This window comes from Zeus faber (genome assembly GCF_960531495.2).
Source record: "Zeus faber genome assembly, chromosome: 9".
Classification (NCBI taxonomy): Eukaryota; Metazoa; Chordata; class Actinopteri; order Zeiformes; family Zeidae; genus Zeus; species Zeus faber.
In genome coordinates this window covers 13923244-13949969 of record NC_137197.1, presented here as the reverse complement: position 1 = coordinate 13949969, position 26726 = coordinate 13923244, and the positions used below count along the sequence as shown (strand labels likewise).

General features: G+C 42.7%; 2 protein-coding genes across 2 annotated transcripts; one reads left to right on the top strand and one right to left on the bottom strand.

The window, feature by feature from the left end:
- Window positions 1–352: 352 nt before the first annotated feature.
- trappc6bl (trafficking protein particle complex subunit 6B, like) lies at window positions 353–3897 on the bottom strand. The gene is made up of 6 exons (XM_080007090.1): window positions 3624–3897; window positions 3161–3228; window positions 2938–3055; window positions 2382–2465; window positions 2117–2210; window positions 353–1554 (listed from the first exon to the last, which is right to left on the bottom strand). Exons 1-6 carry the CDS (start codon window positions 3732–3734, stop codon window positions 1523–1525), a joined length of 507 nt encoding a protein of 168 aa, XP_079863216.1. The 5' UTR covers window positions 3735–3897; the 3' UTR covers window positions 353–1522.
- A 282-nt stretch (window positions 3898–4179) lies between these two features.
- On the top strand, window positions 4180–8147 carry bloc1s3 (biogenesis of lysosomal organelles complex-1, subunit 3). The gene is made up of 5 exons (XM_080007094.1): window positions 4180–4308; window positions 4583–4698; window positions 5284–5485; window positions 5904–6004; window positions 6670–8147. The coding sequence occupies exons 2-5, from the start codon at window positions 4585–4587 to the stop codon at window positions 6853–6855; spliced, it is 603 nt and encodes a 200-aa protein (XP_079863220.1). The 5' UTR covers window positions 4180–4308; window positions 4583–4584; the 3' UTR covers window positions 6856–8147.
- The last annotated feature ends 18579 nt before the right edge of the window (window positions 8148–26726 follow it).

Sequence of the window (26726 nt, the reverse complement as noted above, 5' to 3'; positions counted from 1 at the left end):
CTAAATATCTCCCCCTAGTGGTGAGAGCAGGGAAGTTGCTCCCTGCTCTCCCCTGCCAGGGCTCTGATTCTATGACTGGTCATTGTATTCCCATCAAACGCCTTCAACTGGTTTCAAATCTAAGAAGCATGACAGCAGGTCACAGGACAGCTCTGAATGCTGTAATGGGGAACACTCTTTTCAATACTATTCAGCTTTCTATTGGAATTAAGTGCAAGAAATAGTGGAGCTGGGATCATTGTATTTAATGAATAGATTATGTGATCCAAGTTATTTCTAACATGTCCTGAAAAATGTTTTTTAATATCAATGACAATGAGTGACTAAAGAAAGCTTAAAAATAATTTGATGCTTAATAGATACATTATTTTATAGTATACAAGTACAGCACATTTAACATATATATATACACACACTATACATACTCATGTATAACCTTGAATAGACTACATAATATACATAAGATTCAATATCAACGACTTAACTACATTTCTTCCCTTAATAATTAGGATTTTCTCTCAATTACGACAACAAAAACATCCTACCATTATGGATACAAACTCAACTGTCTAAGAAAGCCTCAAGAAGGGACAAATGCATCATTACAAAGTTCTGCCTGTACATTTATACGTTATTGCTGTACAAATGGCAATAAATAAAAATGTACAAAAATAACTCCACACATTTGTAATTGTTGATTCTCAGATGAGACCCGTTGCTTGTACAAAAAGATAGTGAAGCTATCTAACAAGACGGGGATCTACCCCCGTCCTACTCTGGGCGGGGTCAGAATACATTGTTATGTCTAATGACGCTGAACAGAGACAAACATCAAGGAGTGAAATGTAGTTTTAGTTGAGACTTTGAAGCAGTTGTATTGAAATTCACAAGGCTCCATTCCTGAATAAAAACCCAACCCCAGAAGGCAAACTGCAGCAGGTGCAGGAAGAAGCACCAAGAGTTGGCTGCAGAGATTTCAATTAATATTATTATTTTTTTTTTTACTTTTGATGGACATTTAATCATTATGGAGGCTCAGAGACAGTAGAGGAACTCCATTAAAATACCTCAATTCACAGAGGAATAAACAACCCGAAACCACACCCACGGACATCGATCCCAGTGTCTATGGATCATCTTTATTCATTACTATTATTTTTAAATCACTATTATAATAATTGTCAACCACTACAGCCACTTCCTAAATCTCTAAGAATTAGGTCTGGAGGTGGGAAGGCAAAGGACCTCCATGCTGACAATGACATTTCTGACAGAGAGGGTCAACTTTTCAGTAAATATGGTAATTACGTAAAAAATTGCCAAAGTAAATGATGGAGACAGTGAGCGAGCCCTGACCAAACAGCCATGTTTTGCCGAAGGAGATATTTAAAACGCTGCAAGTCGTCAGCTCCCTCCAAGGTGTTTCTCGATGACTCCCATATAAACCCATGTAATTTTTGGCACCGAATCAGAAATAGAACAGGTTTGTTTTTCTCTGACGAGAGAGAGCGGGAGGGTCAGGTCACAACTTCTGGATCACCACCTGGAATTTACCTGAGAGTGGAGGGAAAATATTCAATAAAATGAAAATCTGTAGATATCAGTTAATATATGTAAAATATAATACTGAACCAATCATTTTAATTAGGATGAAAACCAACACACAATTCATATTTATATCCATTGACTACTAAGTAATGCAAAAATGAAAAAAGTGAAATTTCTTGGAGTTGGACTTGGACTGAACATTTTTTTTTTTTAGGTATTCCAGTACCTACATTTCTAAGGATGGAATTCAACCACCTCTAGGAGCTGGTAAGAACCCTGCTATTTCAGTAGTTGGGTATTTTTATTTAAAACTACAGCTCAGTGATTTTTTTTCCCCCTTCAATTTCTCACTAGATTAAGAGTCGTAATCATTTCAGCTAAACTTTTCAAGGATTGCGCTTTTCACGTTATTAACTGGAACAAAAGTTATATTTCCACGACCGAAACGTTCCCCAATCCCATCTCACAGCTCTAATTTCCAATCACGTGCCGAGGGTATTGGCGCTTGAGCCTCGCCGCCCTGTGAGAAAGGTACAAGCAAATGTTGACACTGGTGGAAGCTACTTACAGGACGGCATCAGGGAGACCTCGGCCGTCACTACGCTCTCTAGACCCAGATTGGACAGAGCTCCCCTAACCACGCCGCAGGAGTACGCCAGGTACTACACAGACAGAATATACACACACTCAATGGCCATCTCATTAAGCTGTGGAACAGGATGGTGGGTTCACATGACAATGCTTTGTTTAAGAGTATGTGTGTGTGTGTGTGTGTGTGTGTGTGTGTGTGTGTGTGTGTGTGTGTGTGTGTGTGTGTGTGTGTGTGTTTAAACCTTGGGGGCTTCCTCCAGGTACTGCTTCCCACTGGAAAGTTGAGTCAGCAGAGCAAACTTGTTGTCCTGCAGCACATAGGTCCCCTGTGAGGGAGTCACATTCAAATTAAAGTTTTATTACTTCAATAAGTTCATTATTATTTGGATCAAAACGTTAAAATTGTAGTTATAGTCCCCCCCGAGATTGTATGTCAAATGGGCACTGGCACCTACCTGCTCCGTGATGATATTGTCAAGCCACCTATTCTTTAATGTGCCTTATAATTTGGATTTTCCTGTTCATTTCAGTGTTTTTATTTTTTTTTATTTTAAATCTAATTCAGGAACAACTGGTCTCTCATACTGAATTGTTTTGCAAGTCATATGAATTATTTTACCCCAGTGCATCTAGTTTATTGTTTTTTATTCCTTTTACTTCAAAATGCCCCGGTGCACATGCTATTCCATTGGGGTGAAACTCGGGGGACCTGCCTTTAATCGATTAACCCCCTTCAGTCAAAACAAAAAGGGAAAAAAACAAACAAAAAAAAGCTTTGTTATTCCATCCCGCCCGCACCTGATGGTTGGTTCGGAGGTTGTCGATCTGCTTCCTGAACACCTGCATCCAGAAGTCCTTGCAGATGAACTTCATGATGTCCAGCTCGTCCTTGAAGGTGGCGGAGTCCCTGGTCAACCTGGCGGAAGAGGCACGGAGACAGACGGTGACCATCGCCACACAACAAGGACGTTATTCCAACCCCTCGGCCTGCGTGTGTTAGAGGGGCCCGGCACATCGGTACCTCTCGATCAGCCCCTGTCCCACTCGGAAACCCATGCTTTCCAGGGTGGAGACGCAGAACGCTCGGTCCTTACAATAAAAAAAAAAAAAAAAAAGAAACAATAAAGTGATCAGCAAATGCATTTCTGTTCAAACTGTCTGTAATTCCAAAGAAATGTTTCAATAGCAGAAACTAGAAGGTGCGTGCACTTGCAGGTGTACTGTGGGTGGAAGTTTCGAGAGAGTATTAAACCAACTGATGTCATTGATTGAATTGTTATTGTTATTGGTTGTCGTTGGATTGTTATTGACTGACTGGAGAAAAGCACTGGTTGTTTAGCTGGTACAACGTCATTCAATGCAAATTCTCCGGCGCGCCGAGAAACGGAGAAGAAGTAGGACTTACAAATCATGAAAATAATAACAATGAAATACAATAACAATAACAACAACAATAATCAAAGCATCACACTGTAGGTGCTCGCCTTAGTGTCCGGCTCCGCTCTGCCGCACCGCGGCTCCTTGTAAACGTGCGACACCATCTCCATGTGGAGGAAATCGAACAGCGCCTCGTCCGCCATGACCGTGACATGCATGGCACGGGAATATGTAGGAACTGGGAAAAAAAAACAACAAAAAAACGATACAAAGAAAAACTCAAACCGCGCAACAGACCGACGAGCGTCGCAGGCGGTGACGAGCGTCGCAGGCGGTGACGGGGACGCAGGCGGCTCCGCGCGGCGGTGTCGCCGGCTCAAGTTCCCCTGCCAGACTCCACCGGAAGTCCGCGGCGCCGTTTCTCGCCCGTCAAGTCCCGCCCTCTCCGCTGTGACCGTCGCCCGCTGAGTGGACAGCGGCGACGTCACTCGGTTGGGAGGGGGGGCGTCTGCGGGAGCCGATTGGACGCCTCGAACGTCAGTCGGTCGAAACAGGGAAAGGCGCGCGGCGACGCGTGACGTTGCCCTGTCACGTGACACGGCAGGCGCCGGCCATCTGATTCGATTGGCTGCCGCGACGCTTCCCACTTCCGGGGGGCGGCGCTCCGTCACGTGATCCGCGTTGCGGGCGCCCGGCTGGAAGGCGTCGCTCTGTTTTCACACTTGTTTCCAGCGAAAATTGTATTTTTTCAACGTTTTCTAGCTTTCGCAATCGATCGTGGTGTATACATAGGTTAGTAGGCTTCATGTAATTGTATACGTGCATATGTGGTGGGTCAATCTGTGCTGCTAGTTGTCATAATCAGTGGCTAATGCTAGAGTTAGAGTGAGGGGTATAGTGTTGCTCTGCTTGTGAGGACCAGTGAGAGTTTTAAACCTTTTGATTGAGGACCCTTTGTGAAGTGAGGACATGTTGGCAGGACCTCACTGTATTTAATTATCTTTCTGTGTGTGTGTGTGTGTGTGTGTGTGTGTGTGTGCGTGTGTGCCTGCCTGCCTGCCTGCAGTGATGTCCAGCAGGTACCAGATCGTTGTCCAGGGCGAGGCCTCAGAGACGGACTCTGATGACGAAGTGTACATCACCTCCCTCCCTGCTCCCCAGGCGGCCGCGCTGGGAGCCAAGGTGATTGCCCTGCATGCGCTTGTTGCGAGAGCGGGCGAATAAAGTGTCCATCCATCCGTCTATCTGGGCAGGGGGTCTTAAATTCAGTATTACACAAATATTAGGCCGTTAATGTCATTAAATAGTCTTGGGTTTAATTAGAATTTGCACGTTTTGTTGTTTTTTTGTTTTTGTTTTTTACATAAACATTGTGTCAGGTTTTATTTATCGCAATATTTCCTTGGGCCAAAATGTGTTGAGTTCTTCTGCATCAGAGTAGATCATTCGATGTTATAAACCCTAAGAATACTGCTGAACCTAAAACTTAGCTGTCATACTTACCTGTAGGGAGAAGAAAATCCTTAAACTTACCTGTAAAAAGGTATAAGTTATAATAACAGTTCATATAATCATGTAATTCATAACCCTATTTCTATCTAGTACTTACCTCTGCCCTGTACTAAATATTAATCAAATACCTGCGATACTTTATTGAATAAGTATAAGGCACCCTGCTGGACGCATACACATTAAGTATATCTCATAATTTCTTCTAACATCTGAGATCTAATGACAATAATCCATTCTGGAACCAAATGCTTCTAGGTGCCAGGGGAGGCATCTGAGACAGACAGCGAGGGCGACCTGGAGCCGTCAGAAAGAGCTGAGAAAAACGTTGCTTCAGCAGCGACCCAGAAAAACGCACAGATACTGCAGAGAGACCTGCCTCCCCTCATTGTGGTCAGAGACCACCCAGACATACAGTCGATTGTGGAGGATCATCTGAGTCCTACACACAGACCACACGGTAAGGAACGCCAGGTCAACGACATAACATGATACAATATAGATATCAGCATATATCGCTCTGATTGCACTGTGTGTACAAGACACTATTTTGTTTTTTTGTGTGCACTCTTTGCAAGTGCTGCCAGAGGACATTGATACAAACAGTTCCGCTTCTCTCATGGCTCTTAAAAAGTATAATTGGTTATCCATAAGAATAGTAATTTCAATTTATGTGTTAAACAAACTGCACATCGTTGTTTCGTTGATTAGTTCTTCCCCTTTCCTCTAAAAATAGAGGGTGTAGTAAAACACAGTCTCGAGGTACTTTCTCTTGTCTTCCTCATCAGATGAGGGAATTACTTGCGCTTTTCCATTGGTTTAATTAGTGATACAATGAAAATATAAATGATTTAATGGCCTGCCCTTCATTCCTCAAGGAGACACCTTGTTACAGCAGAAGCTGCAGGAGTCAAACAGCCGGTTCTGTGCTGACGTGGGGCAAACGCTGCGGCAGGTTTATGGCAACGCCAGCCGAGAGGTACGGCGGTAACCTTGAAAGAGGTTTTTTTATATCTCCGGTTTGACCAATTTAGAAATGAAAAGTGTCACATGAGCCCAGTAGGGTTAGTTGCAATATTGTATGGTCAAAGTTGGTAAGCATATTGCAACACAATGAATACATTTCTTAAAAAGCGTTGGTTGAAAGTTATTCTTTTTGCATGCAGTTGTTTTCAAAGGCAAATCATTTTGCAAAATATCAATTCAATTGTTACAAGCTCATAATCATAGGCTCAGCCTTAGAGACCATTACATAAGTCTCAGACCAAGGATATATTTGCACAAAGAGATTTATTGTTATAATGAAAGGAAATGCAAGCTGTACCAAAATAACTTCCATAAGAGTAGTTGAGATCCTGTGAAACAAAACCTGAGCAGAGGAGACACCTGGGCCAACCCCGGCGTGAGCTGTCGGAACAACCCAGTGTTTCTCCCTAGTGATCCTAGTGAAGTGATCTAAACTACGAAACACTACACCACATCTAGACTACCACACGTCCCTCATATCTGTTATTATTTTCATTACATTTGCACTCAACTGAAGTTTGTTTCACCACCTTAAAAGGCCCTTCCGCTGTTAATTTCAAGGTTATTCCCCCTCCTTGCTATTCAAACGCCGTTTGTTGTCGTTGATTTAAATCATAGTTGCGCATCGCCACGGCTCAGCTCAACACGTCGCAGAATTCCATCATCAACGCTTCCCACAGCATCAGGCTGATACTGGACGACCTGAAGGCCGTCTCCGAGAAGATAGACATCATCACGAGCTGCAACCTGCTGCCCGATTTAAAGATGCCTGACCCTGTCAACAGTGACACCAGTGCACCTTGAGTAACGACATTAGATTCCCATTGATGATTGTATGAATGCCATATTTATTAATAAAAGAGAAAATTTGAAATGCAGATGGCTTTAAGTTCCTCGTGATCGTCCCAAAATTGAAGTAAATCTCACCCATACGTTGCACATACCTTAGATATATGAACAGATATTTTGACGACTATATTTAAAATCCTTTTAGCTTTCATATATTGTTATTTTCTCGCATGGCTTTGGACTGGCTTTTCCTGGATTTTTTTCCAACTGTATCTGTATTTTAACTGCCTAAATCCGAGTCAATGACACACTGTATGGCACATGAAGAGTACAACTGAAGATGAGCTGGGGGAGTATGACAACCACTTGCGTTAGAGTGATGAGGAAGCCTCAGCGGCCGGTTTGAGAAGCAGAAGAACCCGCCTTAAGCAATGCTTCCAGCACCCACGTCCCAAAATCAGAGGGGAAGATCTTGGTCGTTTAGCGAGATCCATTTTTATTTTTACTGCCTCTTTTTCCCCTTGATGCACCTCATGCCAGCTTCTTTCTTAAAGGTCCCTCATAGAGGTCTTTGAGGAACATAAGAAAAGGCTATAATTTGTGTGGTACATGTTTCTTTTTTTTTGTTTATTTGTCTCACCCGTGGTAATTCTCCCCCTCTTGAAGTAGTAATGATGATTAGTTGTTTGCAGACAAAAACATGGTAAGATCCTTCTCCAAAGAGGGGGATCGGTGGTGGTTCCGTGTAATAAAATGAAGCTGTGCTCTTGACATCCTACAGGTCGTGCACAGGACAGAGTTATTGCTGTAGTTCTTGATGATTAAATAATGAATAAAAAGTGGTATTGCAGGTTGAGAAGTTCAACTCCACTTGCAGATGAACTCTGTCCTAGATGCAATGGCAAAAATACTGTGTTGTGTAACCAGCATGCTGACAGCACAGGTAAAAAAAAAAATAGGAGGTTATTTGCTTTTCTTTCACCATAATAGAGGTCTATACATTGCAGCACTACCTCTATATTGGTGCAAGTTGGATAGGCTTTTTTAAGTTTAAATCACTTTATTTATACTGAGCTTTCTTATAGCACAACTCCACCCTGCACCATCAGCCCATCCAGGTTTAATTGTCTCTTACTGCCTACATATGTACTTTATCCACAAGTGTATATGTAGACAAAGACTACTATAACCAAGTTAAAGACTGTGCTTGCAAGGCCGATGATCCCACAGATCTGTCCACCGTCTATTCCACAGCACAGAGGTTCCGAAGAGTCTGGAGTGTCGCCATTCGTAGGAAGGTCTGAGTCCGTGGGCACGTTGACGGGAACAGCCATCTAAGGAAATTAAGTAGAGAATCATCCTATAATTAAAAGATCTCTGACGAGATGAGAGAAATCATTTTCACCACTTGATGGTGCTATTGGAAGTGATCTAAACATGGGCAACTGTGGGGAAAGAACATATGGACTAGTTATTAAATCAGAATCAGAATCAGAAATATTGTGTTCTATGTCATTATATTCAAACCGACTATCGTAGCCCTAACAGCAAACACTTGTTTGCGTAAACCTACGGTTTGAAAAATGTACAAATGAAGTCTAACAAAATGAAATTGTTCTTTTTTGTGTTTTCAACAGATTTATTTCACCTGATTCCACATTTGCCAGTTTCAAAGCTTTATTTGTCCCATGCTTATAAATACAAGTATGATGAGCAGCAGAAATGTGGGTCTATTCTACACCTCAAAAGTTACCTCTACATTTTCTTTCTGTCTCACTCCGGTCTCCGGTGCTGTCGGCCTGGACTCCATTTTAGGCGTTCTTAAATCTTTCAGTTTGAAAGAAAGTCCACTTTAGGCCTTCATTCAGTCTATCTCCAAGCGACAGATCCAGATATTTTTTGCAGGGAGGCCTTTTTAAGTGCTCTACAAGAAGCCCTTAGAGCAAAAATCTTGATACGAAGGCGAGGCCAAAAGGCTGCTCTGCTGCCTGAGCTGCTATTTGTGTCGGGCCATTTATAGATGCTCGTATAGATGCTTCTGTATGTCTAGTGGGTAATGTTACTCTGCCAGAGCTCCAGACCAACTCCAGTTCTTGTTTTTGAAGCCACCAGGTCGTCTCTCCGTAGAGAGACTGAGCCAATGTCCGTTTGTACGATGGATTAGATCTGTGCATGTGATGCTATGTATGAAGGTCTGAAACTCGTTTGTTAAGATGAGAAAGATCTCAGAGGTGGAATTGATCATATTAAGTAAGTAATATTAATTAAGTAATATTTAGGTATACACACATACAGTGGCGTCTTTGGGGTTGGGCGTGCGGAGCTTCAGCCCCAAATGCTTTATGAATATCCCCCGCTCTCAAATAGCCCCGCAAGATGAAGGCGTTAAGGTCAGAGGTCAGTTTAAGTTAGACATCAAAATTGCTTTTTTTTTTTTTCAAATTGTCGGGGAAATCCACAGGGGATTGGTTTCTATCTGATTGTTGTAAATATTATTGTTGTATATATTATTGTTCTTTATATTATTCATGAAAATAATTTATAAATCTTCAAGCCCAGAAAAAAGAAACAATGTCTATTTCAAAGACAAAAGTTCATCATCATCATCATCATCATCATCATCATCATCATCATCATAGCACCGCCGTACTGCCCACTCTGACACCACCAGACGAGTGGTTAACATTACTCTGCCATTTCTGTCATCCTCCTTGTCCTTTTCTCTCTCTCTCTCTCTCTCTCTCTCTCTCTCTCTCTCTCTCTGTTTCACTCGGTGGCGTTAAATAGTTATCAGAATTGTCAAAGAATTCATATAAAATGAACGTCATACATTTAATTCTCCCTGGACATCTACATGCCCTTGCTCTGACCAGACGATACGGCAGGAATTGATCAAGGAGTCTCGTAGGAATGAAAATGGATCGAGCATCATGGAAGTGCACAGAGACGAACATCTCAGAGCCCCCCCCAAGAATCCTTTATCTGCTACAGAGGTGTATCCCAAGTCCCTTATCATCTGTTATCTCCCTTACCAGTGTGTGTGTGTGTGTGTGCGTGTGTGTATGTGTGTGCACGTGTGAGTTCTGTAGCGCATTCCCAGCTGCGCCGACCGTGCTCATGATGTGCAATTTACCATGACGAGACAAACAAAGCACACTGGGACGCCGCACTAAAAACACCCCTGAGACACAAGCATCAATGTAGCCGGCGATGTGGAGCACAAATCGTTTCAAACCATCTCTTCATCATATCTCTTTCAGGTCTCGTGCTTTCAGTAAACAATGTGTTCCAGAAATGTGAGAAAGTAATTGAGCGCGGAAAGCGACTTGTTAAAGGCAGGATTGACTTTTTTTTTTGTCTTGATTGTGTCCTGATATTAACCAGTTGAGATGCTGCTGCCTTTGTTTAATCAGTGGAACAACTACAATTTCATATTAAGTTTTAATTGACAACTTTTTTAAAGGGGCTAAATTCATACAAACATACATACATCTTGAATAAGTTACAAATAACACCCCATGCCCATTGGTGAACAATTAGTTTGTCAATCACAAGTTACTTGACAGGATGAACCCTTTAGAATTAAACTGATGTTCATTGGGGTTTTTTTTTGACAAATCTGAGATGCCAGTTGTTGTGTTGTCTAAAGTCAGGCTTCTTTCTTACATTGTTCTGGCTCTTAGCGATGTAAGACGTCTTACGACTCTAAGTCTTACATTACCTACCACAGAGCTTCGTAGGTAATCTTTTTGTGTGATGCTCATGAGCTCGAAGAAGTTAAGGAAGAACTGGCAAACAGCAGATTATAGACATTTTACGCAGTACGAGCCGTGCTTTAAGTGGGCCGGTACTCACCGGTGCAGTACCGGCACTTCTACTTTTTAGTCTTTTTGCGCACCGTGACTTTTACTTGCGCGCCGGCACTTCTCACAAGGTGCGGGTACTCTGTTCTGCCCTCTCAAGTGGCCAAATCAAGTGGATAAACTGTAAGTTATATCATATTTTATTGAGTCAGAGCGCGCTATTTTATTTTATTGTCATAAGGGACATGCATGACGTCACTGACCCTATATGCACACACACGTGGGATTTCTTTCGATTGTAGGCGTCCTTGTTTGCGCTTTCTTTTTCGCACCTTTTTGGTCGCAATAGCTGGTTTCACTCATTATCTATTCTACCAATTCTGGTGCCATTGTTGGTAAAGGCCGCTGCCTGCGTTCTCTGCTTCAGGTGGATTAGAAAGCATTCCGAGTTTGTTCGAGAGGCAGCAGGAAATGATGCTGCGTTCCATGGGAACTCGGAAATCTGTCATTCCGGTCAGTGGTCCCCGTGTTAGCGTAACATAAAAACTACTTAGTAGTTCAAAACAACTGTAGATGTGTTTTAATATCTATTCAAAGGGAACGCTGTTCACCATCAGTGCAACCATGTTGCAGTGACGTCGGGTCTGTTATCTTGATAAACTCAGGTGCGAGTGGCTCTGAATTTCCAACATAAATGGCCATTCCTTTACACTTTTCCAAATATGAGGATGGATTTTTCAGAGTAACAACTGCAATGGAACGCAGCATAAGCTTTTGTACACACACGCGCGAATGGACGCTTGCTTTTATATATTCCTTCATTATAAAGCCGATTTATAAACCCCCCCCCCCTGATTACCGGCACTTATTTTTTCCACTTCAAGCGCAGAGTATGGGAAAGTTGTTCAATCAGTTTAAATTAAAATGAACACCTAAAATATGCTCGGCGTGTGGATACTAACCACCCATCCAGTTATTTAAGTCGAATTCCATGATTTCTATTGAGAAAGGATAAGATATCACTTCCAAATACTCCAAATGTTGGAGTATTTTATACTCTACCAGTCTCCGGGATTTTGCAAAGCTTTTTTGTGAGTATTGCAACCAAAAATGCTTGATTTCTATACCAGAATTTCCCAAAATTTCCGAGGCAATTTGTAAACTTAGCAAATGTATAAACTTCCAGTTCCACATACAGTAGGCTCCAAATAACATCGACTAGGTGCTCTCGGGGAAGGGGCGACAAGTTTAAGGGGTTGTTTGATTGGGCCAGTTAATGCGGAAAAGTTGCGGCAATTTTGCAAAACTTCAAGCTCTCACAAATATTGGGAAAATTTCATTTGCATTCCTTATTGCCATCACAAAATTGGGATTTCGTCTGGGGACTGCTGTTCAGCTACAAACGGAATTGTGGCCTATCAGTATAATAAGGTGATGTTTGAAGTTTGAATCCCATCTTTTCATCCATACTGTGGCCCTTGCATTCAGCATTGATCTGAGAAGGTGGATTTGAAATGTCATAGAAACGGTAAATATGAGCAGGAATGTAAGTGACTCAGTGGGTATTTCCTTATGAGGTTGGGTGATTTTATGAGGAAATTGTTACACTGAACAGGACATTATATTACTGTTTACATAAAACATCTTTCCTTGTTCCAGTGACAATGGCTAGAGGCGTAGAGCTAGGGATGGGTTTTCTGCTTGGGTTGGCAAACTAACTAAAGACTAAAATAGGAACGCAGACAATGGGCCGAGGCACAGAGGAGAAGGCACAAATTTTGTGGTACAGAGAGGACAAAGATTACGGGAAAGCAGGGTAAGACAGAAAAAGTACCAAAAAATAAGGCACAGGAACAAGGCTGACATTAGATTGAACGTGATCCCTGCAAAAAGTTCAGTCGTAAACATGGTAGGAAGCAAGGGATGACACACACACGTTTGTCTCTTATGCTGGTCAGTGGCTGGTCAGAGGCCACCCGAGGACACTTTTTAGTTACCAATACCATGGCTATCTTCATCTGTGCTGGTCTGCCATAGTCCTTGGATACAAATTTATTCCGGGTTACTAGCACGCAGCCACTACTGGTTTAATAATAACTTGATTCATCACTAGTGCACTCAGGTCACTGAATGAGGTGTTTTCTCTCTGTCGTCCAGAAGAGTTGATGAACCCAAAATGAGTTACTGCGAACTCAGCACACAGTTTTGGAAACACAGAAGTGCACAATAGTTTGCACACTACAGAGCCAAACACAGATTGGTGCATTTTTTTCTTTGCATATAATTGTAATATACAGGTTTTGTGAGGGTTATTGTTCAGTCCAGAGGGGATATTAAGTTGTGTTATTTAATTCTACTAATTATGAATAGGGAATATAAATAAAGAATGGTGTATGAAAAAATATATAGTAAGGTAATGTTAGATCATTTAGACAAATGGTATAATGCAGACTGAATACACAGCAAGCCAGCTTGGGCAGAAATGCCTTAGGACCAGATTTTACGGTCTGATTGTATCATCATTTTGAAAACCAACTCAAAGCAGTTATATTGCCATATACAGTATATGGCTTAGGATTTTGTAATGTTGTCCTGACTTAACATGGATGAACAGTTAATAATATTAACAATCACACCTTCAATACCACAGAAATGTCATCAAAACTGCCATAAAAAAAAAAAATTGTGGCATTACCAAATATTACATTATATTTCAACAAGAATTTTAATAATGTCTCAACAAACAAATGGACCTTTTTCAAAGTGATGTCTTCCTTTTTATTTGCATATCTATAATAACTATATATATAAACAGTACATGAAAATACACCAGATCTCACAGAATTTATTGATTGGCTTGTAACAGGGTTCATAACAAACTATGATCATTTGTCGGACAGCTGCATCATAATCAGAAAAAAGTTCTCCATACATAGTTGTTGAGGACACAAATAATATTATTATATTATATAAATATTATTTAATGCCCCAGTGTAAACAATTTCTTCTTTTTTTTTCTTTGGACAAACAAGTTCATTACCCGCTGATGAACGTAGGGATGGTCACAGCAGTCGCTCGCCTTCCTGAATCTATTTCTTTCTCTTTAACGCCGTGGCAGGATGTGTCCTTGAATTTTATCTTTTATCATATCAAATCAGCCTGTATCACAAAACACATCTTAAAAAAAACAACTGGTTCAGAATTCCTCGAGGCAAAGCTGAACAGTGGACCAAATGCTTCTCAACCTCCCAAAACAGCCGTTGTGCAGCAGACATGTAGTGTCAAATCAGATCCCGGCCTCAAACACGCCTTCGAAACGTGAGGTGATGTGTATTGACACAAGTCCAAATTAAAATGTCATCTCTGCAGAGTGTGGACTGTATTCCTAAACAAGTAGAAAGAGAAGGGAAAATGAAGTGGGTTTCACCATGTCCAAAATGATTTAGTCTTGCGCTAGCTTTCAAGAGGCTGTGCCCAATGTGCCCTCTCAGGCAAAAGCAATCCCCTCATGCATGATGCAAAAACATAATGATGTGTATTTGTTTCAGTTGAGCATTATACAGCCTCTACATTTATTTAGTTGTTGTTTGTTTTATTTTTTTAAATATTTGCTTCAGTTTTGGCTCTGAATCTATTTGAACGGTGCTTGACTGTGCCATGTGGTTATTAAGGATGCAGGTTCAGATGCATTTTTTTTTGCATGTCTTTTTTTTTTTTTTTCTTCTTCTTCTTTTGACCTCATGAGTCACCTTAATAAATAATAGAATTTCTAAATTGTGACATTGTGTAATAAAAAGCGGTTTGCAGTGTGTATGTATGTTGAGGAGGTGGCAGGGCGTCCATGGGGAAGGCAGATGGCCCGGACTTCCCCCTAAGGTGCTGTCCTTCTATTGGTCAGCTGGCTCAGTTCTGCGTGGCTCCGAGTCTGCCATGGAAAATATTGGTCATCACCAAAAAGCTCAAAATGCGTTCAAAATCCACAATGACACGCACTCCAGGTGGAGTTTGCGTTGTGCGCCGTAGAGTGTGTGGCACTGTCTTAGCAGAGTTATCTGACAAACGTAAATGCGGTTTCTTCTATGCTACTCTATGCTCCCTCCATTATTTTGTTCTCTGTTAAAATAGAATAGGATCAGCAGATTTCTTGTATAACTCAATATGCTGACAAGTCTCCTTGAACCCATCATTCCAGCAATCCATTGTGCTAATGTGTGCTAAAAGATAATCGTGTAAAACAGGTTTTGCTTACAAATGACTTTGTGAGATCAGGTTTCGGTTCGGCCGAATGCACCCCATACCTCTTCTATTTTGTTATACCAATCATTCAGGTTCTTTGGTCTAATCCAGCCGCCGCCTATAGATATTGCTATGAAAATGCATTTATGTTTTCGTCTAAACTCGAAAAACTGCAACAACAAAAGCCAAAATCTTTAATTGGTGTTTGTGGCATTCGGACACACCTGACGTATCTTCTTCCCCCTCCGAGAAAACATCATGTAATTGGTGGTTAAGGGGGCAAGGACCGCCATGACACCGCAGCAATTTCAAAGGAAACACACCGAAGCCAAGTATCAATGTAGACATAGATAACGCCGCTCTTCACACCAACATGAGAAAACACGGCACGATAAGTGAGCAAAAGAGGTGAGTCTCGTAACGGTGTGCTTTTACAAGAATGCACCACTGGCATACTGGCAAAATAAAGTCTTCAATCAGGTTTTCGGGGTTGTGTGTGTTTGTGTGTGTGTGTGTGTGTGTGTGTCTGTGTGTGTTACTGTCTCACTAACTGTGTGCATTTGTATTGTGAGTTTGGGTGCAGGGTACATAAGTATCCGGCTACAGTTTGAATAAAATGACAGTTTTAGTTGTAACCAATGGTGAAACGTCACTGAGCACAATGTCTTCTCTGCCGTGAGCTTGTCGGTGGGGAAGAGGAGGATGGGGATGGAGCGTCGACTGAGGCCGATGGTTTCCGCTGCATTGTCAGTGGTACGTAGGTCCGTTCCGTCACTAGAAACACGGTGCTGAAATCTGTCACCATACTCATAGTGGCGTGCCGCTCCGATGGAATTGTCGCAAATGGGTCCCGGCAAACGTTGTCCTTCTCGAGCCGCACCATCGAGGCGGTTTCCGCGGCGGCTCTCGAGACCTGAAATCACGTGAATTATTTCTCGGCCCCGTCCGGACTCGCTCAGCCGGGAGCCTTGGTTATGGCTCCCTTCCGCTGTTACCAAACCCAGGTTTGCGTCACGTCTCATAAGCCTGCTCTTTCGACTCGTATCGCACCGTTTCCGCTCCCCGCTTTGCTTTTCCTCTCCCCCCGGTGTGCACCTCCGGCCGCAGAACAGTGATGCCGAGGGATAAGCCGCGACGCTGTAGCTCCGGTCCTCCACACAGAAAAGGTTCCTGTGTTGAAAAGCTGCGGAGGCAAAACAGGTCTTCACCTGGAACCGGACGACCCTTGTTTCCATCGTCGAACACATTTAACAAGGGCTCTTAATTCATTGTACATATTACCTTTTGAGCAATTGGAACACGTGTTTTGAATCCAAAGATGACTTTTTCACACCGGTTAAATGTGTGCATAAAGATATTACTAAGTAATAAGTGTGTCATGGTGTGCACAAGTGAAAGGGTCTGTACAAAATCACACAGGAATCTGTGAATATTGTATTGTAATCTGCAATGAAGTAGTAGTGGCAGGGTTGTCGATGTGCAGAAAATAAATGTTACCTACCTACCAGCATTATTGATGGCAACGGTGCAGGCGTGTAAATACATATATTTAAAACCACCAATGGGAGTTTGTGTAGAATTGTAAATAAGAAAATTGCATGTGCATTTCTTAACAGTTTCTCTACAGTCCATTTCTGTAGTCACCGGTTATTCCACCATGTTACACTCGTAGGACTTTTATTTAACACAATATAACGTTAGCTCATGTTGCACTTACAATATTTTCTTTTCAATGTCATGTGCTTGAAAAGTAAGCCAACAGTCAAATTGACATGAATTATTATCAATGCTCAAATACAATATGTATGTGCCAATTATGGGCCATGCGTTGCTCTGCTACTGACATATTTAAGATGGATGTGGTAAACGTGGCCCCGTAAATGTTTCAGATGGTGGTGTATATGTAGACAGAGTTTCAGAGAGTGGTGTATATGTAGACAGTTTCAGATGGAGGTGTACAGTATATGTAGACAGAGTTTCAGAGGGTGGCGCATATGTTGACGGAGTTTCAGATGGTGGTGTATATGTAGACGAAGACCAGCAGTAGGAGGTTCAGTACGATGCCTATGATCCCCAGCACAGCCAGGAATCGCTCCTCTGGTGTGCTCAGGTATGGACATGTGTGGTCCATGTAAAGGGTTTAGAGAGATTCTAATATCTAGAAAAAAATAAAAATAAATTGGCAGTTACTATATTGAGGCTGTGAACTGTTGAGCTTTGCGTCCTATGTAGTTATGGACAGTGTAACAAAAACAGTATCACATATGTCTCCAGCTTTCACACCGGACACGCCGCCAATGACCGTTCGTGATGTTTGAGTACGAAAGCAGTTCAACAGTCAACTGCTACTCGGAGAATGAGCTATTCCTCTTCCTTGCGGGTGACGACGATGAACAAAGTCGTTCCGAGCGCCGTCTCTAAAGCGCCCTACTGCGCGAAAATAAAATCAAACCTTGAGAAAACACCGCAGGGAGCGTCTCCGTGCTTAGTCGTAGGGACAGAAGAGATAGTTTCAGAGAGGATATAAAACCACTGTGAGCTCACAGTCTTTGCATCTAAAGTGACCTCCAGGGAAAAAGGTCCACGGATTGTATTGTTCGGGGAAAAACAGACGACGGCGCCCACGGCTCCCTCGCGAGTCAGCCGTCACCGTTGCGCAAGAAAGTCCTGCTGCCTCCTCCCTCCAGGCCGCGTGGGTAAACAACCGTCCCGTGGCAGGCCTTAGGTGACGGAGGTGTAGATGTACACGAATATGACGACGAGGAGGTTGAGGATGGTCCCGATGATGCCCAGCACCGCTAGAATCCGCTCCTCGCGGTCGTTGACCGGCTCCTCCTCTCTGGCGTGAGCGCTGCAGACATAGCGACCGCCGGTGACCATGGTTACCATCACAGAACCCCAACCCCACAGGGCGCGGTGCCTGGAGTCGAGAGGAGGGGTGGTGGTGGTCGTGGTGGTGGTGGGGGCCCGAGAGAAAGAGAGACGTGTGATAGGGAGGTAGCAAGAAGGGCGAGAGAAATTGTAATTAGAAGAGAAGAGGGAGGAATGGAAACGGGAGATAGAAGAGGATGGGGAACATGTTAGTCATTTCTGAGTCGTTGGATATTCTCTCTCTCTCTCTCAAATGAACATAAAAACATAAAAAATAAAAAAAAGACCAAGTGTGATCCCCACTGCTTCCTCTCACTGTTTGTGTTGCGTAACACATTTCGCCGTACTCAACTTGTTAAAATATATGTGTTCTCGGTCTCCCATCATCCTGCTCCAAATACTCTCTCTCTCTCTCTCTCTCTCTCTCTCTCTCCCTCTCTCTCTCTCTCTCTCGCTCTCCCCCTCCTACACCTCATTACTGTCCTTCTTTTCTTTAACCTCTTACTCATCCCGCTCCTCTCTTGCCTCCCTCCAGCCGCTTTGTTCCGCAAAATCCCAGGTCAGAGTCTGTTCACGAAAGCAAGTCTACAAGGGTCAGCGATGATCCGGGATCAGTCGTGTACGTTAAAAAAAAAAAGAATGAAGTTGGTTCGGGATCGGCCCGGCGTGTTAGAAAGGTTAGAAGGAGGCCGGTTTACTCGTGTCCGTGTGTTTGCATGTGTTTGTGCGTGCAATTTATTTATTTTTTTTTACTTATAATGCTCGTGTTTGGCCATCTGAAATCCCGTCTGCTTGATTCATCTAACGCTTCAAGTTATTCGATTTTAGGAATGGCAAATCATATAACTTGTCGTGGCTCACCCAGTCCAAATCAGTGATGGATTGCTTGAAACCCAGGCGGCAGGGAAATCCTTCGCCGCACTGTTCCCCCAGAATTCAACGGGCTACTTTGAAATGTGTGTCTGCTGAAAGAGTAATGCAACGTCTTGACCGTGAAAAGGAATGAAAATCGGCCTGCCTTTGTATCACGCGATAGATGCACCACTACAACATAATTTTCCGTTGCCTCACTTATTAAAATTGAAATGAATGACGGTGAGAGCCAATCAGCGTGAACACTGATGTGTTTCTTAAATGATATTGCTCTTCCACTTGTAATGTAACCGGAATGTTTGGGACAGTGAATTCTTTCTGTACCTGCAGACATAACCTGAAGGTCAAGCAATCTATTAGGAAATATATTATCAATCTATTATCTATTAATTTCTAATGGAGATGAGACCTGACAGCTGCATTTTCAGCTTCATTTCATTATTAGTTGGACTCTTGTTTATCTCATTGGTTTTTTTTTTGATCCAAATCCACTGACCAGGCTCATTAAGGCCCCATTTGGCGACAAGGATCATATTGCAAAAATGTTGGGAAGAGTCCTTTGCAATTAGGCGATCGAGTCTGAAGCCAAGATGTAGTTCAACACCAGGCGGACATACTTGACTCTGTTGTACTCTGCTGTCCCTCACTTGTTGTTCCGTTCCTTCATCGTGGTGTGGTCGGTGTGTTCGGTAAACATTCGCCATTCAAACATCCAACAGCTGTCCTGGCAGCCACAGGGGGTGTGTCTGTGTGTGTGTGTGTGTGCATGTGTGTCTGTGCGTGTGTGTGCGTGTGTGTGCGTGTGCGTGCGCGCGTGTGTGCGTGTGCGAGTCTGTCTGTCTCTCTGTCCGTCCGTCTGTCTACCTGTCTGTTTGAATCCAGGGCCGGAGGAGAGCAGTGTTTGTGATGGAGCTTACCCATTCAACAGTATAATGTGATTATTTCCAGTCCAATTAGGGGGACAAGACACACCTCTAAACCTCAGGCCGCGTAAAACCACAGGGACAGGGGAACCGCGCGGAGTGGAATAAGAAGTGGAAATGAGTTCCAAGACCGTGTCACTGGATGACTCAACATGGATTTCAAACTCCTGCTTCAGGATGCAAAACTCATGTTATACCCATTGAACGCGTTGGCTCAACACAGACGTATGCAACGAGGCTCCAGAGAAACAACACAGTCATGTTTGAAACCATAACTCATCTGTTCTGTAAGTTATGGTTTTGCTGAAAATATATTACCATATGTTTTAGACCTAGACTGTTGCAGTTTTTAGGATTATCTATCACATAATGCAACTGGGCATGGAGAAATTATTCACTGAAATACTCTGTGCTCATTCTTTCAATATTACATGGTATTTATTTTGTGTTTCACAGACATTGTCTTTAAATTTTGGGTTTGGGGTGTAATACCAACAAATACATGTTTCACTGAATTAATATAATAAGCCATGACCATTTTTTTTTTGAAATTAATAATATTATTGTATTTAATACAATATTAATAAATGCTGGGGAAAATGACCGCTGTTAATTTTACTTTCAAACAGCCATCCAAAAATCTGCTATTACCCATAATCCTTTCGAGAATTACCCTATCTTTTCATTTTCTTTCAAACTAGAAAGTAACACTCCAAAATCCAAGGCCATTCATCATTAAGGATCATAACTTTGAGCCTTATATTTGATTCATGCTTGAGTAAATATTATGACATGCTTCACTTTGGGGAACTTCAGCGAGTGCCTCCCACCTCTGTATCCCACTGCTTCATGAAGTGCATGCACGATATTCAGCGCTTTGTCATTGCCATTTAGTCGTTCATATGAGGTGTGATATTAACTCACTGGGGACTCCGTCTTCAGGCCGGTGTGCATTAGTATTAAATTATGGGACCGAGGGGAAAGCACATTCCACTACCAGCGTCACTTCAGCAGAGTATCTCTAATGGAATAAAGAGCTTGTGAGATCTATTTTGTATGCGTTTTGAAAATGTATTTATCTTCTGCTGTTGTGTCTCCTAATCATGACAAATCGATCATTCACAACGCATTGTAGGGTATCCAAATTCCCATGAGGCTATTGAGAGTGTGTTAAATTTAGATATTCAAATTTAGACACAGGACGTTTTCTGAATAGCCATTCTGCAGTCATTTGCAATCTATTCAACAGGACAATATTCTGTATATTTGCGCAGTTTCAAAGTGGCCTCCTCTCCTCAGACTCTTCCAGCTAATCCGTCCTGAAGCCTCCACTCCTCCATGTTGTAACCTCCTATCGCCGTCAGCTATTGTCACCAGGCCCTTCCCGGTCACCATACATCATTCATGATCTGGTAATTCGCTTGGCGGTGGCAGGCTGCTCGTCCTTTTACATCTTGTTTGGCAGATGAAATGCTTTCGGAGACAGAAACGCAAAGCGCCGTACACACAATGGGGCCTTTTTGTTGTGAGAGACAAAGACAAATTGGCCAAAGCTTTTTAAAAAGAACAAGATCCATATGTGTCCCACCTTTTTTTTTTTTAAACGGTGGCAATCTGTCAGCATAGCAGGGAGAAATTCCGTGAGAGAAAATTTGCTTTTTGTCCGAAAAAATAATCTGCCCTATTTGGTTGTGGTGTGGGGGTGGTCCTGGGTCTAGGTAATTGGGTCTGGGATTAGAGGTGGCTGTACTCCTGTTGCTCATTAGAGCAATCAATGACCAACAGGTGAATGTCACCTGCCTTTGTCATGACACCTTTTCATCTGCTCCCGGCTTGTTACATCTTGCCGCTCTCTCCAATAAACTGGTGTGTTTTCGCCATCACTACCATCACTGTGTCTTTGTGTCGGCGAGCCCCTTAAAAGCCCTCGGGTGGCGTGCGGCGGGCGGAACGGCCACACTGGTCATCTGTATTTAATTGGGCACGACTGTCACTGCGATGCCACTAACTAGTTATTCTCACCCGATTCTCACCTCACAGTGGACGTACAGTGTGTTAGAATGGAAGAATGGTCTGTTGTCGGCTCTCTCCCTCTCGCGTGCCCTCCATCTGTCTTCTCGTCTTTATTGCCCTCTGTTCCCAAATATACTTCTCACATTGTCTAGCAGCCTGAAATAAATATGCAGGTTGCATAATATATTTAGTACATTGCCGTGCAGTGCTACAGTAAGTAAAGGTGTAAGTGTATGTGTGTGTGTGTGTGTGTGTGTGTGTGTGTGTGTGTGTGTGTGTGTGTGTGTGTGTGTGTGTGTGTGTGTGTGTGTTGGAATGTTGGAGCGAGAGGTAGGAAAACAATGTTTCTATACTAACAACTCCAGTATGTTGTCTTTCTACTAATTGTTTTTGCAACTCATTCACAACATTTTAAAAGGCAATATGTACTATCTGATTGATTGATATTTTAAAAAAAATGGACAATAAACGATCAACCAAATGATGAGAATAAGCCACATCTCAGATAGTCCAAAAACATCAATATGACAACCTCAGCCACTCAAAATGTATATCTTGGTGTCCAAACATCTGCAGTCCTATTTTGGGTCAGCGATAGAATAATTATAATCTGTGAATATATCTGAAATTGTAACTGGAGGTTCTACATGAACTCGTCTTTAAAGATCCTGTAGTTGAGGGATGCTCACGCTGAGCTCTGGGTCATCCTGTCTGCCTAAAATAACCTAGAACCTTGATGTATTAATCCCAGTTTAGGGTTTATTTTTTGGATTTTTTTTATTCATAGTTGAATGCCAGATTTTAACCCCGAAAGTGCTTATAAACTGGTGAGCAAGTGGGCAGGGGAGGAAAAGTGGACAAATTCAGTTCTTCTGTAATAAATTCCGTCCCCGAGGGAGTGAGGGAGTGATGTTATTGATTGTAAATTACTGACCCCTGCCTGACACTGATTCAAAGAAAACAACGTTGGAACCGGTGGATGATCCCCACAGCGTCAGGGCAAGGTCCAAAATGTCGAGTCTTTAAGGAGAGATCAGTCATGATACATTAATGCACGCACACACACACACACACACACACACACGAGGGATGTTTGCTGTAAGCAGGGTGCTTACAGCAGCAGATATATTGATTGTTTGGTATCCTCATTAGACAAATAAATTTGGTCTGTATTCCTTCTGTGGAGTAATTATTCTATTTCTGTGCATCTTCTGGGTTAGCACAGTTTAGTATTTTGACACTTAACACCGGTGTTTCCGAAAGCGCGGGCCGTGAAAGTACTGCGGGTGGGGCCGCGAGAGCTCATCTTCAATAAATAAATAAATGTTTTTTAATTGTCAATTTAGTAATTAGGTTGGAAATGTCCATAAAATATTCACGATTCTATATTTACATTTTGAAAAGTAATCAGAATGAACAAAACAAAGACGTGGGATTCAAATGACACGTTATTCTTAATTTATCTGACCAGTTTTTTATTTGTCAACCCTATTTTTACATTTGTTGCTTTACAAATTGTTACGTGCATGTGGCTGGATTATCAATTTATACCGTAGGCCCAGGTTCACATGCTACAAAATTGTTCTGTTTATGAAATAAAAAAATATCGAGGAAAATGCTGCATCTTATTCTATCTGCAGATTTTCAGATTCCAAATTGGGCCGCGTCATTATCAGGTTTGGGAATGGCTGCTTTTCACGATACAGCAGGGTTTACCAGATGCATTTTACATTTTGAAGGGAACACACATGCTTACTTATGCTGCTAAACGGTGTCCTTCATCATCTCTCTCGTTCTCTTTCTCCATCTCACTCCCTTCATTTATTTTCCTCCTGCCCTAATGTTTATCTCCGTTTCCCGCTGGTATATCCTGTAATTGGCACACCTGCGCAACCCACACACGAGCACATATTTCACATACAGTTATAGTTACTCCTATTCACTAATTCACATTGAAGCGGAGACACACACAGACGCACGCACACACACACACACACACACAAACAAATACACACACAACGGGGGTGAGTCAAACAGTGAAGCTGTGGGAACCAGATCCGTATGACACTAGAACGTTCCACGGCCTCATTACGGGCTCAGCTGGCCCGCGCTGCTCCAACACAAGGCCAGCGGCCACGAAGGGGCTGTCACGTCTCCTCAGCTACAGTCCAGATCGGTGTGTGTGTGTGTGTGTGTGTGTGTGTGTGTGTGTGTGTGTGTGTGTACAGGAAGGACAGAATGTTAAGATGTAGATCAAAGTGTGTATGTGTGTTAGAAGATTGTGTGAGTTAGGGTTAGGTTTTTTTGTTCTATTTTTTGTATATGGGATAATATGAGGTCTTCTAATACAAGATATAATACGACAAATAATAGTGAATTTAAGGGTAATAACATGTTATGTATAATTCTTAGTTGAACAAGTGTCAACCTTTCATTAATGCCACTGGTGTTGCTGATGGTCTACACCAGGGGTCGGGAACCTTTTTGGCTGGGAGAGCCATAAAAGCCAAATATTTCTAAATGTATTTCCTTGTGAGCCAATATTTAATAAAATTGAAAGCACCTCAATGCATGTTTTAAGTAAGGCATACTTTTTTTAAACGTATAACACATCTCTGAGTACTTAAACAAGTGCTATATATAATACATTTCTCTTTATTCTTCTTAATAATATTGTTGTTATATCGAGCTAACCAATAATAAATGAAATACTTTTTACCATTAATACGATTTGTGGTGCTGCATGGTTTTGCTGATGGCCTTGTAGTCTGGTTCCTACGTAGTGAGGTTCAGCTTCATGCTGCGTTGAGGCTTCCATCAGTTCAACGTGAGCGTAGGTTGCTCTTAATATTTCTCAGATGCCAGAAAAACTGCTCACATGCGATTGTAGAGCCAAACACGGTCAATACATCAATACTCACACGCTGCCTTGTGTGGTATGTGACGGGAAGCTCGTTCCAAGTTTAAAGAACCAGCTGGTCTTCAGGTTCAAGTTCAAGTTCAAGTTCAAGAGATTATTTGTCACACACATATTGAAGATTTTTCCATTTCTGTCTACTTGTGTTCAGCTGATTGGTCCAACTGGAGGCAGGGAGTTTTCTTAATGTTTGTTTGTCCTACAGAGGGGACCGGTGCACGGGCTCGTAAGCAGCCCAGCAGTGGAACGCCGTTCCTCCTGCGCCCAAGAGGATCATTTTTATCCACAATTATCATAATAATCCTCAGTGATATATATAATTGTGGCCTGCGTGCCGCATATTGAAATGAACAATAAAACTCTCGCCATGGCGGCGCACCACGGCCAGAAAGACTCCATCTCCCTCCCTAAACCCTCACCTGTGGGCAGAGACTACCACAAGTGACGCCTGAGCAGAGACCCGGGGGGGGCAGGGTGCCGAGTAAAAGGCCCCCCGGCTGTGGTTCACAGCCGGTGCTTATATTTTCAAAATTGTAATTTCTCTTACTTTCTTACCTTCTCTTCTCTAATTTCTCTTACCTGTTTTACTTTAAAATGACACAGAATAATTATTTATTACTTGTTAATTGTGATGAAAAATTTGTCTGCGAGCCATATATCGTCATCGAAAGAGCCATAATCGGCTCGAGAGCCATAGGTTCCCGTCCCCTGGTCTACACTGATCAGCCACAACATTAAAACCACCTTCCATATTGTGTAGGTCTCCCTGGTGCCACCAAAACAGCTCTGTCCCATGGAGGCATGGACTCCACAAGACCTCTGAAGGTGTCCTGTGGTATCTGGCACCAAGATGTTAGCAGCAGATCCTTTAAGTCCTGTAAGTTGCGAGGTGGGGCTGGCTTGCCTTCTTCCCATGGTGCATCCTGGTGCCAACTCTTGTCCAAACAACGCACAGTGCCGGACCATCCACATGATGTAAAAGAAAACGAGATTCATAGGACCAGGCCACCTTCTTCCATTGCTCCATGCTCCAGTTCTGATGCTCACGTGCCCATTGTAGAAGCTTTCAGCGGTGGACAGGGGTCAGCATGGACACTCTGACCTGTCGATGGCTACACAGCCCCATACACAGCAAGCTGTGATGCACTGTGTGTTCTGACACCTTTCTGTCATAGCAGCATTAACTTTTTCAGTAGTTTGTGCTGCAGTAGCTCTGCTGTGGGATCAGACCAGACTGGCTTGCCTTGGCTCCCAATGAGCATCAATGAGCCTTGGGCACATACACTCACACTGCATACCGGGAACACCCCACAAGACCTGTCGTTTTGGAGATGCTCTGACCCCGTCCTCTAGCCATCACAATGTGGCCCTTGTCAAAGTGGCTCCTTACGCTTGCCCATTTTTCCTGCTTCCAACACGTCAACTTCAAGAACTGACTGTTCACTTGCTGCCTAATATATCCCACCCCTTGACAGGTGCCATTGGAACAAGAAAATCGATTTTATTCACTTCACCTGTCAGTGGTTTTAATGTTGTGGCCGATGTCGATGATTTGACCCACAAAGAAATCAGATAACATGGAAGAAATTATAAAATGAGTGCAAACGTCTAATGAACGCTGTTTTTTAAATTATTTTATCGTCATGTGGTTTGCAGGTATCATGTGTCCACTGGCCACAATGAGTCACGTGACCTAATTTAAATGATGTGAACCAGGGGAAAGAAACTTTAATGTAAATCCACTGGACATGGAAAGAAAAAAAAAGACGTTTCTTTCATCAGATCATGTGACCTGTGAGTCTTCCATTTGACCTGTGGCCATCGACCATCTCACTGCTCGCTCATGCACCGCCTAACGCCTCGAGGGCTTTAGAAGATGCACGTGCACACACCCATGCACACACACACACTCACACACACACACACACACACACACACATACACACACTCGAGGATACACTCGTGCATGCAAACACGCACATACCTGCAAGGATGTACGTATGCATCAAACCAGCATGGCCATTATCACAATAACACTAACAGAAGTACACGTGCGCACAAACACACACACACACACACACGCACACACACACACACACAGACATACAGGTATAATGGTGTGTACTCACCACACATTGCACCAGTCGGGCAGCCAGAAAGTCCCGTCCTTGTTTTTATCCCTGCATGCCGTCTGCTTTTTCTTGTCTTCTTCTGTCCTGTCGTTTTCTTTCACCTTCCTCTCTTCCTCTT

Excerpts from the sequence above, each read along its gene's own strand:
- trappc6bl (XM_080007090.1), bottom strand. The coding sequence starts at position 3,734 with ATGCATGTCACGGTCATGGCGGACGAGGCGCTGTTCGATTTCCTCCAC. Across the intron at positions 2,466-2,937 it reads ACCTCCGAACCAACCATCAG|GGGACCTATGTGCTGCAGGA; the intron begins GTGCGGGCGGGA and ends ACTCCCTCACAG. Across the intron at positions 2,211-2,381 it reads ACCTGGAGGAAGCCCCCAAG|TACCTGGCGTACTCCTGCGG; the intron begins GTTTAAACACAC and ends CTGTCTGTGTAG.
- bloc1s3 (XM_080007094.1), top strand. The coding sequence starts at position 4,585 with ATGTCCAGCAGGTACCAGATCGTTGTCCAGGGCGAGGCCTCAGAGACG. Across the intron at positions 5,486-5,903 it reads TCCTACACACAGACCACACG|GAGACACCTTGTTACAGCAG; the intron begins GTAAGGAACGCC and ends TCATTCCTCAAG. Across the intron at positions 6,005-6,669 it reads ATGGCAACGCCAGCCGAGAG|TTGCGCATCGCCACGGCTCA; the intron begins GTACGGCGGTAA and ends TTTAAATCATAG.